Source organism: Rhea americana, unplaced genomic scaffold, assembly GCF_003343005.1.
Source record: "Rhea americana isolate MKP2758 unplaced genomic scaffold, rheAme1 scaffold_101, whole genome shotgun sequence".
In the NCBI taxonomy this organism is placed as follows: domain Eukaryota; kingdom Metazoa; phylum Chordata; class Aves; order Rheiformes; family Rheidae; genus Rhea; species Rhea americana.
Genome location: NW_028185051.1, coordinates 2,212,187 through 2,232,101, shown reverse-complemented (window position 1 = coordinate 2,232,101; position 19,915 = coordinate 2,212,187). Strand labels below are relative to the sequence as shown.

General features: G+C 38.3%; 1 protein-coding gene across 1 annotated transcript in view; it reads right to left on the bottom strand.

Moving 5' to 3' along the window:
• The window catches only part of PCP4 (Purkinje cell protein 4), a 47,932-nt gene that overhangs the window by 17,521 nt on the left and 10,496 nt on the right, over positions 1–19,915 (bottom strand). The window contains exon 2 of the mRNA XM_085305118.1: positions 14,655–14,706. Coding sequence (XP_085161244.1) covers positions 14,655–14,706 — 52 coding nt within the window. The remainder of the gene's footprint in view (positions 1–14,654; positions 14,707–19,915) is intronic.

Here is a 19,915-nt window from a genome sequence, read left to right as displayed (position 1 = left end):
TTTCCTTCCCAAGTTGACAAGGAAGAACAGAAAGAACAATTTGAAAGCTCTCCAGTTTCCATCCTTGTTATTGTAAAGATTGCTTTGTCTCTTCCTTAACCGAAGCACTCTTCTTCCAGATACTTCTTTGTTGCYCCCTTACCTAGGCCTTTTCTAAATTTACGGTAATGCTGCTGTCTGCTAAACAATAAATGCTTTGTGAGACTGCAGAGAAATGAGAGACTTGAGGTGAGGGTTAACCATGACTCCAAATTAGAGCATTAGTCTGTAACCATCTTCTGCTGAGTGTATATTCTTTATAAAGACACAGACAGGAACTTAGCTTTGGAAAATTAGACAGTTTGAGGGAGAAGAGGCACTTGATCTAACTCAACTGAGGAGACCTGAAATTCTCTGGAGGGGGAAAAAGAATGAGGAACAAGACAAACAGCATGAGGGAGACAATAAGAAAGTAAGTCAGAAAAGAAACTTCTTTTGAAAAGACAAAAGGAAAACTTCAGCTTTTATGGACAAGGGAAGAAAGCAAGGAATAATTAACTTGATCTATCATCGCAGTCTGGTCTGCCTAACAGAGAAGACCTCTGACTTGAAATCATCCCAGAGCATCCCACTTCATTGCATGCTTCATCCCATTCCCATTCACTCACTGCTTGTGAGAATAACAGGTCTCACTGGCAGAAAACTGTCTCCTTATCGAAGTAATGATTGATACAAACCTTCAGCAAAAATCTCTGAGTCCTTGTATAAATCAGTAGATTCCACTACAGCCAGCAGAGCTATGGCAATTTGCACCAGTTGAGGATCTGACCCGCTGTTTTCTGTTGGCTACCTCAGCATATGCAATCTGTTGGAACCGGCAATAAACCGAACAATTGTATCTTTTTCATCAAATACATCTGATTTTCTCCTAAAGCAAGCCATGGTAAAAAAACAAAAAATAAAAAAATAACAGATGCTTTCTTGGACTGCCTGAACTTAAATTCTATGCAGTATTTTTTTGTTTTATTTTGTTGTTTTTTCTGTCATGCTTGGTCAAGTTTATCCATTGGTTTATCACATCCAGGCAGCATCACTTCAAACAACAAAAGGTATCCCTGTCACTGGAAGAGAATGCTGGCAAGATTCTAGACTGAATCACTCACTAACTCAGCAATTATACTGAAATGTTAAGTTGTGATGAACAAAAATGGAAGCTGTGCTCTCAGCCTCCTGCTGCTTGCCCAGAAAGCTCACAAATACAGCTGAATAGAAGCAGCTGCTCTGTATCTCTGATCAGGCTAAATTAGATGCTAATTTCCACTCTGTAAGTTCAATTAAAAGAATTCCCCCTAAATATGCGTTACAGTACTATATAATCCTGGAGAACACTACTTACAAGCTTAGACAGTTACCATCATCATCTGAGAGTTTTGTGAAGCCTGAAACCAAGGTCAGATTTATGGTAGTTACAAAGCCTTTCCACACTGAATTTAAGTAAATTTTGATCTATTTAKACTTTGGAGAGGAAAACTATGCAASTGATCTTGCATAGTGCCCACTCCAAAAGTCAGGGCAGTTGTGGATGAATTTACATTTAGGTTTATCAAAACCTGAAACTTAAAACTAAATGAAGTTGGGGTTACAAGCTCACACAAACAGAGAAATAGGGGAGAAACTACAAAGAAGCACTAGCAACATGGTATCATTCCTTAATATGGCCGTCTTCACCAATTTTTATGTACTGTATCTTCTACTGGAAAAAGCAAAAGAACAAATAAAAGGAAGAAAATAAGCRTTCTCATTCTAAATCACTCCAGACCACAACCAGTCCACTATATAATACAGAAAGTGCTAATGTTAGCAGCAATAATCTTCTTAAAGTGATGAATAAAGACCAAAAATCTACACTAATTCTGCTGCATCTGAGAATATCCTCCAGATTGCATTGCTCAGAAGGTCTGCCTGTMGCATGGGAGGAACAGAGAGAATAGCCAAAAATTAGAGCTTCTTTTTGAGATTCTTCCATAATGGTGATAGCTCTTAGCTGAGAGACCCCAAAGGACTCCATCTTATGACAGAGAGTCTCTTGCTTTTTATGCATGTGGTGCCCCATTCAAAAACCATAAATACATGAACAATGATTGTGTTGCTTTTCTCTAGCATAGGGCATGAAACACAGTTTGAAAGAAGCCCCATAGTCAGAGCAGACTATATGCATCAGAACAGCCCTAGTTGAACAGTCTAGTCCCATTGTGTATATGACAGAGAGGCTTGTCTGCCTGTGTGCTGAGTGTATATAGTACCATTAATAGATCCATAATCTCCCGATTTCTTTGACTGGAGTTTTAACAGAGCTATTTCTTTCACTTGAATTCAAACGAGAAAGGAACTTAAGCCAAGGGCTCAAGCTAAGACAAACTGGTGCCGATTGATAGAATGATGCTCCTGACTCATTGGCAAAGCCTAGGTCTGTGACCTCCACGGAGAGCAGCTGTCATCCATTAATAAAGGGGTCTGAAACCACATTTTCTGTCTTCCTATCTTTGATAATAAAAGCCAGGAACACTCTTTTCCAACTTCTCCTGGGTAGCAGAATATGTTTTTGCCTCCCAGAGGCAGACCTCACAAGAGATATGCAAGCTTTAGTTACCAATGGATTTATTGTAAAGGTCACCTAAAAATTTTTGCTAGTGAAAAATACAGCTGTTTGCTTTACAAACAAAATCATTAGATGAGATAATAATCACCTGTGCTTTGCACTGTCTGCTAGTAATTAGTCTGCTGGCTGATAGGCAAAGAACAAGCTGCTTCAGGACATCAAATGGCCTTGAACAGCTACCTCAGGTTGTGTCTAGACTTCCTCCCTGTTTGAGTTATGGCCCTTGGTCATCTGAGGTGAAGGGAAAGGGAGGAGATCTGGTTCTCATCTGGGCTGTATAAACATCCATCTGTATAAACCAGGATATGAAAGTGTTGCACAACCCCAAAATATCCCAAAATGGAGCGCACAGTTAACTGGAGCTCTTTATACTACGTATACATCAGCACCAACCTCTCATCTCAGTTATCACAGCTGGTACTGTACACCATACTGAGTATTCACTCAGTGAAGTAAGTCTAAGGCCACAATACTAAACCCATCTTCAAGTTGTATTAATCCCATCTCTCTCACACATCTCTCTGCTGCAATAGAGCAGAGAATCCAGCCCAAAATTTTCTAGGTAGCTAATTCTTATTTTCTGCCTTAATCATGGTCAGAAATTCTCTGAAGTGTCTATTGGGACCTCAGCCCCAAGGCTCATAACTCTCTGCCTAAGTTTAATGGTAAATATCAATTTCAGAGCCTGTCATTTGATTAAAATAAAGGCTTTGAGAGTCAATCTAAGACATGCCCAGTGCAGGCTGCAGCAATACTACACAGATACAGCAGTGATGGGTGCCACAGTCAAAGGCATGGCCCTGATGGAAGTGGGGTGAGGTTTTGATGTAACTGCAGTAGATGTGAGTGCCCATTTCTTTTTACTTCATCTCCCTCCCTGTGTGAATAGCATGATACAGCAAAGGCAGCTTATAGACTTTGGCTAAAATGAGGCACATGCTGAAGTACATGCAGGAAAGAATAGAGGGGTGAGAGGAATGAACTAATGTCATCTTCACACCTCAGCAACTTTTGAAGTAACTGTTTAAAATAATAAAATTGCTGAAGTTGGTCATTTTTAATGGGAATGAAACTGCTTTATGAACACTAAAATATAAAGTTATTAGTGAAAATGATTTACATATGAGTGTAGTGTTGCTTAGCTGGAAAAAAAGAGTGCCTATATAAAGCAAGCAGAACTAACAAAGCACTCCCTTAAAAACTATCAACATAAAGCAAGTGAGTGATTATAGCTAGCCTAAGCCTCAAACTACCAAAGTCAAATGTTATCAGAAGTTAATGCACTATTAACATGCAGTAAAACAGAAGGTGTTCAGGTGAGGGGCTCTATCCTACATTTTTTTTATCTGAAAGAGAGATATTTTCTCCYACACATTCTCAGAAATGACTGCTTCTGAGATACCTACAGAAGTAGAAATGATTTAGAGTACAAAGGTGAYTAGAAATCCAAAAGGCTAGTTCTATTTTAGCTCTGTCTGGCTACCAGTATGAGATCTGTAACTTAGATTAGAAACTGTGGAGACAAGATAGTTTTATTTGAAGGAGTACAGACACGTAATGAATTCCAAAATCATACAATAATGCATTGTTTTTCTGAGAATTAGTCTGGATTTTAATTAGTTTGTACTAATGAATACATTTGTATGCATCCACTCTTTATTGGCAGTTTTTAGTGGAGCTGGTAAATTGGTCTCAGTGGAACGTCTGTTTCACTAACACGTAAGATAATTAATATTTTCCATAGATAGAGTCAACCAAAAGTCTCAGGGGCAGTTAGGTATAAATTAGAATGAAAGATGAGATACTCAAAATACAGCTAGACTACTCATATATCAACCAACCATTAAATAACATTAACATGAGACCCAAGATACGCTGAGAGCTGAGTTCCAGTCTCTGGACTACCCACAATATCTTCCAGGAGCTCTCAGAGCACCCTGCCCTATTTTCCACCTAGACTCTTGGAATGTTTTTTCTGTATCTAGTCATATTCAAGTTTCCTCATTACTTGAGAATTCTTTCTCAGAAAATATGTATTTTTCTGTCCTTCCTGTTCCTAATGTTCTGCAGGTTGGAGAAAAAATTGAAATAATACTGAGTGCACTTGAACAAAGCAAATGCCCTCAGATCTAGTATTCTAGTTAACAAAGACCTCAAGATAGCCAATATTTGGATGTGTTCAGAGGCAGATTTTCATGTAGAAAATGACCATAAGACTGACACAAGGTGACCAAAATCAATGAGATCTAAATAAGGATGGAGATGCATGATATGGGATCAAAGTGGAATTAAATGTCCATAACCAAAACTGACATGTTGAAAAACCCTGTTGGGCATTCACTTAACTCTGGAGACAGAGGCTCTAGAGGACTTTTATTCTAGTATCACCCACAAATTCCTCAGTCTTGACAGGGTTGAGCAAATCAGAAGCCATTTTATACCTATAGCCTATTTATAGCCTCAGATTCGGTTGCAGAAACACCTAGCTCTCCAAAGCAGCTCACTCCAGTAAGTATCATACRACAGAAGAACCCGTTTTCTTTCTGTTGACCCCAAATGGAGCTTTAGGTTTCTCACACAGATATTGATGCTTACAGCCAGGTAAGAGGCATTTCATCCCTAATCTCAGAGATGGAGTTTACCCCTGTAAATCCTAATGGCTTCTGCTCACCACAGGAACTCAAGATGTACATGGGTTTAAGTGCCCCTTTGAGATACCTTTCTCTTGCATTATGCAGGGAACCCAGGCCCTTTACATAAGGTCCTGAAATCCCCTCTGAAAGCCAGCCATTGGAAGTGAGGTGTTGCACTTGTTCATGTTGTAGTGTCTAATTTCTTTTAAAWGTTTTAGCTACTCTGTTTTGGTCACTAGCTCAGCTAAGGACCAAACTTTAATCATGTTTGTAACATTCCTGCTATTCTAAATTCCGATGCGTGCTTTCAGAGGGGAACCTAATACCAAATTACAAGCTAATTTTTGAGCATTAAGCTAACTGTATTAAGCCAGCTGTGTTTTATAAATTAAAATTTTAAAAACCTCCAGTAGAAAATGAATAATAGTTCATCAAATTACTAACAAGCAAGGAACTCATAAGTAGAAAAGCATTTTCATTTCATTTACAAAGCCAAGCCTCTCGGAAAACAAAAAGAACAGAGCAAAACAAAAGCTTATCACATGAAGTAAGGCAGTCAAAAAGAAAAGCAGTTTCTGCAACAGAAAATCCTGGTTTTCAATATTGTGCATTGATTGTGCTGCACCTTCATTTTTCACTTCCACTARAGTTGAAAATATGCTGCTGAGCTACCATCACCTCTTGTAGCCTTTTAAAGATCTACTGGTAGAGTATAGCAACACAGAAAGGCAGATCTTTAACTGGTACAGGTCAGTCCAGTTCCACGAACTTTTACTGAAAGTATGCTGGTTTACATATGCCATTTGCTCTAGTCCTGGTACAGCCTCCAAACCATTCTTAATGATGGCAGGACAGATTGATTTCAGAGGCAACATTATTAGTTTTACTACAAGTTCCCTTACTCAGAGTATTGGTTACGGCATGGTTTCAGATGAATGTGCATTTGTGGAAGTAACCCAGCAYACGTCAGGTATGTGCCAGTCAGAAAAGAGGTCTCATTCTCCATGGTGCACAGTCAAACAGCACATGAATAACTACAGATGGATTTCCAAAAGAAATACGGCACTTGTCAACAGCATAATTTCAGTTCTGCCTTTCCTCATTAACACTTGACAGCAACTCCAGCATACTTTGAGTCATCTAAAAGGCAAAAATCAGCCTCACCAAAGCTTTATTAAATTTTTCCTAATTTACAACTGGTTTTCTGATGTCCTAGCTTCATTTTTACAGACCAGCTTCTCAGAAAGCATTAGGAGTCCTAGCACCTTTTAAGTGCCCAAGTACTYCCCTGAGATGTGAGAAGAATTAGGCACCTCCTAAGTGCCAGATTCCTAAAAGCTGTGGGGAGCGAGGTCTAAGTCATGCTCTCATTGTAAGGACAAAGGAACTGAGACAAAAATCTCACCAAATAGGGAAGTGGTGGCAATCAGCTAAGGGAGGAAAAGGCCAAACTCAGAGTATAACAAAGCAATAGCAAAGTCTGTTCTAACATCCAAAAAACTCATGGAGAAAGGAGCACGTCAACACCCTTGTGTGGGTATCTTGAAGAAGTTTGGGCCTGGGATTTAAATGACTTAAACTTTAGTTTTACTGCCAAGTGCTGTTCTTTCGGCAATTTCACTGCTTGCTTTCGCAGTCCTTACTGTGCCTGGTTTGTCTGTCAGCATTGTAAACTTTTCTGATGTCTATGTGCCACCTAATCCAATAGGGCCATGATCCTGCCTTATTACTAGAACTAAATTGCAAGTGAACATAATCATGATGATTTCCTTGGGCTGCCTCTCATCTCAGTGCTGCAGGATTGCTGCAGCTCTGCTGATCTTCACCCACTGCAAATGTTATGCAAAGGAGCAGACCATWCTAGTGACTATACATATCTATATATACATGCTCACTTCTCTTGCACATTTTCAGAAATGAAGCTGAATTTTTGGATGCATTCAGCTTGTATYATATGTAAGTAGGCACACACAAGTCTCAAGTTATATGCAGGCATACAACTGTGTGCAATGTAGTTCCCATAAATTAATCAAGTTATTTTTGCAGCAAGCTGGAAAGAAAGATTAAGGCGGAAATTGTTATTGTTATATCTATTTTTAAATACTTGGAAGACACTTAGTTACTATGGTGGTGAGCACCATATAAGTACCTAAAGAGATATATTTGTAGTAGGAATGTTAAGGCTGAGGGTTTTTCCATATCAAAGGTGTCAGCTTGCTGAGGATTCAGGGGCCTCTAAGGAAAAAAAATGGTAAAAATATGATAATTTCAAAATGTTTTTAAGTCCTTTAAAAGAAAGCCTAAAGAACTGAAATAGTTCTTATATGGCTGTACTGTTTTGCCTTCCCTCCCCCCCCCCCCCCAAGAAATGGGACTTAAGCTTTAGTTTACTTTCTTAGTAATATTTCATCAGATATAAAACTATTCTTTTCTTCTCCAATGCAGTTCTTTATTTTTGGGGGTTTCCCCCTTAATGTGACAATAAAGCTACATAATTAACATTATACATCAACATATGAGCATCCTTCATATATCTATAACATTATATTCTTTGCATCAAGAGATGGATTTATTTGGTAGAATCACAACAGTAGTTATCAATGATACACAGAGTGAAAACTTGCAGAGAAATCCAGAGATAGGACATAGGCCAGACTAAGAGTGCTGCCGGCTCTGCTAATTTATTAAAACTTTTAATGTGATGCTTGTTGAGAAGCTTCTATTCAAACATTTAAAAATGGAAGCTCTTCTCATTACCAGATGCAACAATAATACATAATACCAARCCAGATATGTCAGAAAAAGGAAGTATAAGACAGTATCTCCTCCATCACAGGTATAATTTAGAGTTTAAGTACACTCATCATTTTAAACTCCATCAGCTAATCCTCTCTAGGAAAGCAGAAGGCCAGTGTGTACAGTCTTGTGTGGGAGTATGTGAAGTTTCAGTACAGAAACCATCTATTTGATCTTAAGTAAGCATAAAAGGTTGTTTTGAAAGCTTTTGTTGTTAGATAAACATCAAAAGTTGTTGATATGAAAAGTTTGACTGATCCTTGATTGTTATTACTGCTATTACCTAATAAATAAGCACACAGCATTCCTCTGGAGAGAATTTACACACATCTTTGGCCTCAAGAAATGGAAATTCACCTAGGAGAGGAAGTGAAGTTCACACAATTCCCCTCTCTTCCTTTCAGCATCCTCTCCAGGGAAAACATGTGAACAATCTGAGTGCCTTGTTATTAAAGGCTAAATCTGTCTTTAGCCAAGCTGTCAGCTGCCTGAGGAGATGACTGGATTCCTTAATACACTGACCAGTTCAGGGAATGGGAGAGGTTAGTCCAGGAGAGGACATGAAACATTTGGTCTGGTTCTGGATAAAGTAAGTGTGGCAGTCCACCAAAAAAGTGTCTGAGCTTCAGTAGATAAAGCTGCCCATTTCTTCCCAACCCCCACGCATAACTATGCCTTGCAACAGAATTAGTCTAGAACTGTTTGCTTTGATTTTTTTCCCTACTCTGCTCTGAAACAGTCTGAGCTACAGACCACAGTGCTGAGTTTGGCCAGGATTTTTACACCTTTGTCCGAGCGCGAGCAATCCATACATGACCAAATACAACAGAAAAAACTATGCTAAAAATTCAAGCACTTCTGTATTCAGATATTGTGAAGGTGTTACCTTATTTGATGGTTGCATGTATATCCACATATGTTGTTGAGACAGACTTCCTATTAAGAGGCTTGCAACACTTAATTGTCTCATGCTTCCTAACCCCCTGGTACYGGACAGATTGTACATAAGACAGAATTTGGCTCTGAATACACATGAGAAGAAATGGGAGAGTGACTGGGTAAATGACCGGGAGATCATATGCTGCAAGGCACCACTTCCAAGGCACAAAGAAATATTAGAACACGTAGTGAAAAGAGTCAAGAGGACAAGGTCACTTGCTCCCAACACTCAACCTAATACCCAGGAAAACTTAGTGTTAATTAGTTTCACACAATATCACCTTTCCTAACTTCTAATTGGTGCTGTGTGGGTGAAATACTAAAGATAAGCAGTCTGGAAGGTTTTTTTTTTTTTAATTATTATTATTACATTGATTCAACAATTGCTTGCAAGACCTCTTTTATCTTTTGCCACACAAGTAGTGTTCTGTGGGAAAGACAAGACGCACAAAGCATTGCAATTCTACAGTTCAGTCAGTCCTCCCTTGTGACTAAAGAACCTGACCTATAGACCTAGACAGATACAACAAAATATGTTCCATGAACTCATTTGAATATTTATACAAGTTAGCCTCATGTGTGCTCCCTTTCTTTTTGAAATCTTTTTCCACAAATAAGTTTATTTGTAGGGCTGTTCCCCAAACTAGTACATTTTTACATGGTCATTGGAGAATCTTAGTGGAAAATTAATTTTGAGTTCTTACCACAAATATTTGTACTAAAGCATACTACAATAATGATCCTGGGCACTAGCCAGGAATTAAAACTTTATTGAGCTAAGTACTCTGCATAAATAACTGCAGATGATTATTCAGTCTGCTGGACCTATAAAGTGTCCAGTGTGCACCGAGCACAGAATTTCACAGATTCCTTAAGTAGATGAAGTAGGTAAATTGACTGTTGACTACACTGCAAGATGTATATATACTTACACCATGAACCCTTACTGAAGAGATCTCTGTTCTAATATACTTGATTACAGCATGGCAATGTCTTTACATTTACTATGAATGTTTTCTAGAAGCATTCAGATTTAAGCAAGTTCAGATTACTCCATTTTAGATGAAAAAGATAAGGATAAACAAATAGAGTTCAAAAAGTACAATCTCATGTAAAGCTGTCCCAYGGTGTATCCCATGGAGAGGGAAAAACAGAACATTTATTTATACTTTCCTGACCACCTCAAAGCAGAGCTCATGTACCTACAGAGCAAGCATTCAAGAATAAGAAGTGGAAGCTAAAAGGAATGACTTCCCTTTTTAAATACAACAGATCATTTTCTCTTTACTGTTTGGATCTACTCCACCAAGTCATGTAAGTTTATGCAAAAACCATTCATTTTAATTTCATGTTGACTCAAACTTATAGAACTCCTCATATGGAAACACATTTTGCAAATATTCATAAGCTGAATAATGGATCTGATTGAGAGAATTATTCAAACATCAACTAATAATCACATATCTTTTATACTTTCAGAAGAAAGTATGAGATCTGTTACTAGGAAAAAGGATGCTTCTAAATTTGCAKACAAAAATAATTGGTTCTGATGCAGTTTTCCTTGCAAGATGTGCTAAGTTGTAAAGAGCTGGTTGTATGATACTCAGCAAAAATGCAGGACAGTAAGAAACAGAACAAGAAGTGGCAAGTGTTAACCTACAAAAAATTGTGACATTGCCAAAACAGTAAGAATAGGAAGGGTGTGTTCATAGAGAATAAGCAGCACTTCTTTGGCTCCTTTTTGCATTAGGTGCATTTGCAAACATGATATAATAAATAAAAACAGGTGAGCAAAAAGGAAATGATACCTTCTTATCTGATGCTGACTCTATGTGACCACATCAGATTCATAAAATGGGAAGGACATGGAGATAGTACTGCTATGTTCCTTTTGGATTTTCTACCACAGAGAAGAGCATTATGTCATAGTCGAGATGCCATTAAAATTTTTCTGGAGGAGGTAACTGGAAGGACAGTATGAAACTGTATCTTTACTAACTTCTGCARTGCTTTAGTCTCCTTCTGCCAGGTCTTTGCTAGGCTTCCCAAACTTTCTTCTGGCTGAGACAAGACTTGACTTGTATTTCCCCATTGCCAGTGCTGTGTGCATGACTTTAAACTAGCATAAACAAGCTTAATATGGTTGATACTCAGTGGATCACAACARAAGTAGATTAAATAAGATTGTTTTCTTGGCGATGCTATCAACTTATCCTCATTTATTTTTTCCTTTGAGAAGATTAGACCATGTGTGTTGTGAGAAATGAAAACTTGCTGATTCTAAGGAGCACAAGGCTCAGTGGAAATAATGCCACTTTGGGGCAACCACTTCCAGTGTAAGTTTACAAGTTATGTCCATAACAGGACACATAAGAAACTGACTTGTTTTTCAGATAGACTGAGGTCCTTCAAGGCCTGAGGTCTGTAGCAGCTACAGTTACATAGCTACAAGTTGTTTTCATTCAGATGCTTCTGTATGGATAGTGTTACTGCTAAGCTACTATGGTAGTTTCTTTAGTAGTCCTTTGACTAGTTTTCTTCCAAGAAAACTAATCTGTTCCTCCTACTATGACAACAGAATGAAATTGCACAGACTTCCCTGACAACAATACAGTACATATGGATGGAAAGGCTACTCAGCCATATACCATGCCCACTGAAGCTGTTAGGAGCTTTTCTATCAACTTCAATAGCCTTTTCATCAGGCATCATCACAAGCTCTCACATTCTGGCTTATCACTGCTGTACRTTCATCATCAAGCTGCACATTGTGGCTAGTACAGGACAGGCTTTTCTAAAGCTCAGTCTCTTCCATTGCTCATCTCCTTGAACCAATGAACAAAGCACTAGGAAAAGGCAGGGCCAGTTCAGTAGAACTTGGGACTGTCCACACATCCTCCACTAGAAGTGAGACTAAGAGGCCCATGCACTGGTGGTAACRGCTAGACAAGACTAAAGATATCATGCTGCTCTCTAATGAAGAGGAAGAAAGAACACGCCTTCATAAGTGTCTACAACTTCTGTAAGAGGAGTCTTCAGACTGCATTTCCCCAAATGCTTTACAGTGACAGCAATGCCACATGTCTTGAGAGAGGGAGAGGGCTGATTGTCATGGTCATAGTTTTTCTCCATTTTTTCAGCCAGCTTAGAGATGGGCCTAAAATTCCTTTTCCACAAACTATACATGAACAAGCTTAACCCGCAGCAGTGCATCCACTGTGAAAATCAAATCCTGAAAACAACTAAGCATCATGATTTCAATTGTTAAGGTTAGTTTTCAAGCAGCTCTTCCTGACYTTATTACCAAGAGCAAGGGCAGTGACCAGATATAAAGCTTCCCTCTGCRAATTGTTTTCATAGCACACCTCCCTTTATACTAAAAGGAAAGTGGTTTTGATTTGGGTTTTTTCTCCCCTTGCAGGAGGGAAAGCTTCAATTTGACAGRGACATGAAAGTTATAACTCTGACAGTTACAGCCACAACAGAAAATTTAGGACATTAACATCTTTTTGGCAAGAAATCTACATTATGTCATAGAGGCTCTATATGTACACACAAGTTTTTAGCACATCCCAGTTTCCAAAGGAACAAGCCACTTTTTGTTYGAATTCTAACTAAATACAGCTAATAAGGAAAAGAGTTGTTTTCAGCATCTTTGACTTAGAATTCAATCTCAGGTTGAAAGTTCTGACTGATACTTATAATTGACATTGGTTAATAATACATACAATAATTCATATCCCTCTGTTTATTATATAGATAGAAGTATGCCATGATTAACTAGCATCACATTTGTGAATTAAAGCCCTTTCTTAGTCAAAATTCCTTTTAAGTAGTAGAATTTGTCTCTAAAAATGCTGCAGGATCAGTAAGTCTAAACTTAAACAGTTTTGTTTGTGATTAGATTCAAGGTAAATGAGCTCAGTTCATGATGTGCTCAAACAATAAAGAGAAAAAAAATGCTTTCCAACTGCCCAAAGAATGAGTGGCATAATTTTGCTTCCTCTCCTTTTTTGCTAATCTGAGTATGCAAATGGCTTTGTTGTCAGGGTACGTTTGTTCTCMCTAATTCAAGACACTAACTAGCCAAAATATTTTTTTCTACCATTTACATTTTATCATATTGGGAACATTGTCTACTGATCTCATTTACTGTAACTTTATGCAAATAGCCCTAATGAGAAAGTTGCCTCTCTAATAGAGAAAGCRAGCATAAAGATGTCTCTTAATGTCTTAGGATGCATTGCCTCAGAGTGCCCAAAGATTCTGTTCACACCAACACAAAGACCAAAATGTACATTCAAAAACAACTATTCAGATATCTCATCTCAGGGAAAACCTGGCTCTGAACTTCAGAAAAGACTCACATTTGTCCTGCTTTTCACTAGGCAAGATGGACAAGAACAAATTTTGATTAGAATAGTATATTTGCATAGTTCAGTCCTTGTCCCGCTTACGAATGTCTACAAACTCATGCTGCCTCATATTCAGCTGGGTCTATAATTAAAGCTAATCAAAATGTTTTCTTTTAAAAACTTTCCTATAGTAATGGCCTTTTAATATAATTTTAATCATTTGTGCATAAAGTGTTTTTGCCCATTATAGTAAGAAAATGACATTTCTGCTACAAAATTGTGATTGTCCATGAAAGTTCAGTTTGGCTTCTTTCTTTAAAAATGTTGGTGTGCTTTTTTTTTCAAATTGTAATTGGTTTATACCATTCAAGGCGCAGAAATCAGTTCCTGCCTTCCGCTTTGTTAAGAGTCCATACTCCCCAACAGAATTAAAAAGCAATGACTTGCTCTTCAAAACACTGGAGCATAAGTCCTGATTCATCCCACCTGTATGGGGTGCCAAAGTTAGGAGCCTGTTTGCCACAGGATCTCTCTCTGGAAGCTGCTCCCAAGCCAGAAGCATTTGTATTGCCTGTCAGAAAATGAATGGCATCAGACTAAAGGCATCAACTGCACTTCCTGCCTTTGACTTGAGGGGAAAAAAAAAAAAAAAAGCAGGTATCCTGGGACACGGGGCATATCTTTGGTTCTTCTAGAAAAAATGCAGCAGGTCAGATTACATTCATTTTACACATTTACCACCAAGTACTTTGTTTGGAACCACAATCTATTCAGTGGGGGAAGGGATCAGCCTGCCCAAAATTTAAGTCATTATCTCCAACTCTTCAACAACTTCTGTGCAAGCAGCTCCTAACTTTGGCATCTCAGTTATAGGCCTAAAATTAGGCAGGATGATCACACCATAGAGGCTATGTTTTTGAGCAAGATCTTTGCAATTCGTTTACCTTTATTCACCTTCCCCATTCACACAGTAACTAAACATGATTTAGCTTGAAATATTTTAGTCTTATGTCCTTTTCTCTCACATTTCAAATATTGGGTCTTGTTCTAACCTTATTTGCACCTGCACTGACTTCTGCAGAATCCTTCTGTTTACCTTAACATGAGCTCAAAAATCAAGGTCTCTACTTAGTATATGACATACAAACTGAAGCCCTTCCTGCTTTTCAAACAGATACAAGAGGTGAGAGATCAARCAAGGCTCTTACTGGCTAACAACTGTTAAAGATTATTTTGATAATGAAAAGTAACTTAGATCAATATTCCCCAGCAAGAAATATAATTTATCCTTACCATTCTCACCAGATGTTTTGTCTTTTCCATTTGTAGCTCCGGTTCCTTGCCTCTGGGAGAAGAAAAAAAATGGTTAGAAGAAACCTGAATGTGCACTTCCCCCTTAAAATTACTAGTGGTTACAGCCAGATCTCTCTTTAACCTTAGGTAGCTATTTACCCTCATGCAAAGTTGCTTTGAAATGCTACCAGTCAGAACAGGAATGCTTAGCACCACCTAGGCATGGCTGTGTAACTATGCACATACAATTATTATGTTAGCGATGAAATAAGTATATTCAAGTTTCCATTTGCACAAGGGTATGAGCTACAGTAGTACATCTCTCCAGGTCTGTTGTGAAGCATTACCATAATTCAATTATTTAACTTTGGTCAGAATACTCATTCTTCCTGCCTTCACCACAAGCAGAAATAGAACTTCTTACTTMAATTCACTAAGTAAAATATAATCAAAAGATGCAGTAATGGAAAGTTGTTTTAACCAAGAAATAGCCTCATGGCTTTCCATGAAACAAATTGTAAGCCTCTAAGTGATAAGTGGTAAATGCCAGTGCAGTCCAGATATAAATATATACACAGTGACAGAACCRTATCAGTGTAATTTCACTATTATGCAATTTATTAGCTTAGGAAAGGCCACTCTATGAAAATTATTCTGCATCTCCCAGATACAGCATCTCACAGATGGAGATAAAGTACTTTAGTAAGCCAGTACAGTTAAACTTGCAATCCTTATGCAAAGTTATTCATACTTCTGCATATTATTGAAACGGATTAAAGAATTTGGCCTCTAGGGTTCCATGTGAAAAATTAGTAGCATTATATTCAGGGAATAAATTCAACTGCATTCAGCCAGGGGAAGCACACCCTCACGTATTAGGAAGGTTAACAGCTGCAACAGCACTACAAGTCAAATCCTTCGCACCACAATATGGATAGTTATGTCAATTTTCATATGAAAAAATCAACAGCGTATATACATTAAAGGATTTACTGTTCACATCTACTCTTAGTTCTTACTGCGGAAAGCTAGGGGAGAACGTTCTTCCGCTCTCTCAGAAGAATAGTACAAGAGCTACATATGGTCTATAGTGCTTCCACATGCCAGTGGTGAGGTTTCTCATCTCCCTTCCTATRGCAGATGTTAGTGCTTATCTCTGCTTCACTGGCCCTGCCTCATCTCTCACACTCTGTGGAATAAGACAGAGCATCCCTAGAGAACAGTTCTGTGAGTCCATAAGCACAGCTACTGTTTCCCTGTGCAATGGAAACATTGGTTTCTCCCTGGAGCCTTACTGCCTCAGACAGGAGAGGGAACTTTGCAAATAACATCAGAACAGAAGGGGAGCCTGATAGGATAAAAATCTTTTATAAAAGCATAACTTACCAACAGCCAGAAATTACCCAACAACCATCTTGCCAAAGAATTAAACTTTATGCCTTTATTTAAACTTTTGTTAATATTTCAATGCTGGCTGACTTACAGGATTATTATTAGCAGCCAATTCCACGTTGGAAATTAAATTTTAGTGCCAGTTTGCCAGGACCTCCTTAAAAACAAAATACAGGAATTTTCCTACCTAAAAATGGTAACTATATCACATTTTCCCTATTTATTAGAATGCTTTATTCAGGTTGTTTTATTTCCTGAGAGTTTCAGGCTGTGCTGTTTAGCCTTTATGAAAGCTTCTCTTTCCTCCCTAGGCTATACCTGTCAGGGTCAGTCTGCTATTGATGGAGTGCTAGAATAGGGATGCACACATTTATTTCATGTCTCAGGATTCAAGGTAGTAGGGGAAGTTCTCAGAGACAATGAATAAAGTCCTGGTACCCTTAAAGTCAACGAAAGCTTTTTTTTTTTTTTTTTAATAAAGCCAAGATTTTTCTGTACATCTGAAATCAATCTAAAAATTTTAGAGCCATCTATTTGATTGGTGGCCACTGAATATACAGAGAATGAAGTCTGTACATCTACTGAACATGCTTCTGGTATCTTTCTTTCCATCACATGTATATTTTGATTTAAAAGCACTGTGCTAAGAGATTGCAGTGGATTTAGGAGAAAGATCAGTCTCTCCTTAACAAGGCATTGAAATCCTTGTGAAAGAGCCATATACTATGTGATCATCCACTCACAAAGCCTTTAGAGCCTTTGATTTTAATTCACTCAGTAGACCTATTTYTTTAAAGTAGTTTAAGATGCTAGTAATATTAGTACCTGAAGCTTCTTGCATCTTTCACTAYCTTGCACGATGCTTCCACAGGCCACAAACAAGGCTTAGTTTAATTTTCTATTCAAAGCATTGGAGGAATAGCCACTGGTAGAAATTGGGGCTACTTTCAAGAAATAATAGAATAAGGCACTTGGAATGTTGATAACAGATACTGTYTTCAGACACAAACCAAATTAAAATCAATTAAATAAAACATTAATTTCTGAGATTTGTTTTTATACAAGTTATCTACAGGTTGACCACATTTTAAAAGACAAAGAATGGTCCAGTTCTTGTTTCTTGTAACATGTAGCCAGCTTCCTATTTGTAGCTTCTAGAATTCCCCAGCATTTTCCAAGGCAAGTACTAGTATCCATCAGAAGATAGAAACATTGAATAAACTTTCCACTTGGCAAAGAAGAAATATCAGGGCCAAAATGAACATGAGTGCAAAACCATAATGATTATACAGTAAAATAGGATAAACAGTTTTGTTGCTATGTTGTGTAGGAGGAAACAGTTTATGACTGCTTGGGGCCGTATTAAGTTTTAACTCAGTGGTTTTGCAGAACAAAGGCACATCGTTAAAAGCGTCTCCAAAAAAAATCAGTCATCTCAAATTTGTCAGAAAAGGAAAGAGSGCTACTCCCATATGCCAAAAATCACAGTAAGAGGAGCAGGTTTATTTTCTTGCAAAATTCTCAGTGCTATACACAACTGCTATTTAATGTGGCATGAAAGTCTGTATTAAATTAGTCCCCTAGGTATACAAACTAAGGTTAGAAGTGAGTTTTCAGCAGGAGGACTTAAAAAATGTTAAATTCTGCAGTAAGCTTTTCCACTCCATTCCTCTGGCCTCTCTTGCACCCCCAAGCCTAATTTTTGCCTTTAATCTTGCATTCTGTTCCTGGCTTGAGACTTCCACATCTTTTCAATTAGGTTCCCAATTAGCAGTGTTCAGGACTGTAGCCAGGTGTTGATTACAGAATTTTTTAAATGAGTCACAAAACCCAAGATTATGAAGGTGAAGTTGTCAGGAATCTGACAAATGGGCCCTTACAGTTATCACATTACTCCACCCTAGTGCAGGGCCAGGGAGGTATAGCACACTGTATCCCAGTAAAGCAGCAGATGCACATCTGCAGAGGTGGAATGCTTCTACATCAAAGAACAAAGCAGCATCCAAAGGTAGAATTAAGAGAATAAGAACAGTAGAAAGTTTTTTGTAAAGTTAGTATCAGAAACTGCTGATGTAGACTTGACTGGACTGAGAATAAAAACAATTTTCACTGACAGATATTTTAGAATATCCTGTTCTCATTCACTGCAGAGGAACAGTAGTGAAATTTGTGCACATCCTAAGGTTTTCTTAGATGTTTTGCTTCAAGGTCCAATGCCAGCAGAAAAGGCATAGTCTGCATGACACATAAGGAAACATATGTTGGGGCAATACAGCACAAAGAAAGGTCCAAGCTTTTGGTCAGCTAGCCAACTGCATACCAAGCAAGCCTTTTCTATGCAACCATGAGTTCTCCATAATTAGTTTAACAAAATGAAATGTTTTTCTCTGTAAAGTAAACAAGTAACTAATTTTTTTTTATAGCCTTCTGCTTTGAGTTCAACTACCCTAGCCTCAGAAGGAAAAAGATAGTAAGACACATTTTTACAAATTTAAAGATTATAACTTTTATGTAGACAAAATTGTCACTATAAATATCTGCTTAAGGACTTCACAAGGCTTCCAACTAAGGAAAGCTCGGAATTTCCCTAGTCTACTACATAGTGATCTGGAGAAAAAAAAAAAGTAATTTATACCTGCCTGTTTCTCTGTTCAGGACTAAATACTTCCTGTTCAGTGCCTCAGATTAGGAGGGTTGTAATGGATTTTGTCTAGGAATAAAGAAGGAAACAATTCTTGCCTATTTTTATTTACTGTTGGTTCATCTTTGAAGATACTGAGAGGTTTCAGTTATTGAAACCAGTCCCAGCTGAGGTTTATTACACTATAGGTAGAGGTAGAACCCAAAGTATACTTAAAATCGTAATTGCCTGAAGCATAATAGCCCATTTTTTATTTCTACCTAGGTGGAATTTTGATATTACATTACCACACCTACTATTTCATAAATAGTGAAAACTGAATTAGGGATAAATATGGAATAAAACACAGGATATACTGCTCAGATTTGAGACTTCTGTATTTCATATAGCCTGTTGAATATAATCAGAAAAATAACTTATTCAATTTTTAGCAGTGGGCATTGAGGGAAACATAGGCTATTGTTGATTAACAGCCTATGTGTACATACTATTTGCACTTTCCTGTGTGCTTTTTAGGAAAGACAGGCCAGGAAGGTGAGGTGGTGGAGTTGCTCTTCACGTGAGAGCGCAACTGGAATGCATCGAGCTCTGCCTGGGGACGGAGGAGGAAGCAGTCGAGAGCTTATGGGTGAGGATTACAGGGCAAGCTAACATGGAGGATGCTGCTGTAGGTGTCTACTACAGGCCACCTGACCAGGAAGAGGAAGTCGATGAGGCCTTCTACAGACAGCTGAAAGTAGTCTCATGATCACAGGCCCTGGTTCTCATGGGAGGAGACTTCAACCACCCAGACATCTGTTGGAAGGACAACACAGCAAGGCACAAACAGTCCAGGAGGCTCCTGCAATGCATCAATAACTTCTTGACACAGGTGGTGGAAGAGCCTACAAGGAAGGGTGTCCTGCTGGACCTTATCCTAACCAACAGAGAAGGAATGGTTGGAGATGTAAAGGTTACAGGCAGCCTTGGCTGCAGCAACCATGAGATGGTTGAGTTCAGGATCCTGCAGGAAAGAAGTAAGGCAATGAACAGGAYTGCAACCCTGGACTTCAGGAGAGCAGACTTTACTCCAAGTAGTTCCCTGAAGAGCCTAATCTCATGGGTTAAGGCCCTAGAAGGAAGGGAGATCTGGGAGAGATGACTAATATTCAAACATCACTTCCTCCAAGCTCAAGAGCAGTGCATCCCTATGAGTAAGAAGTGCAGCAAAGCAGGCAGGAGACCTGCA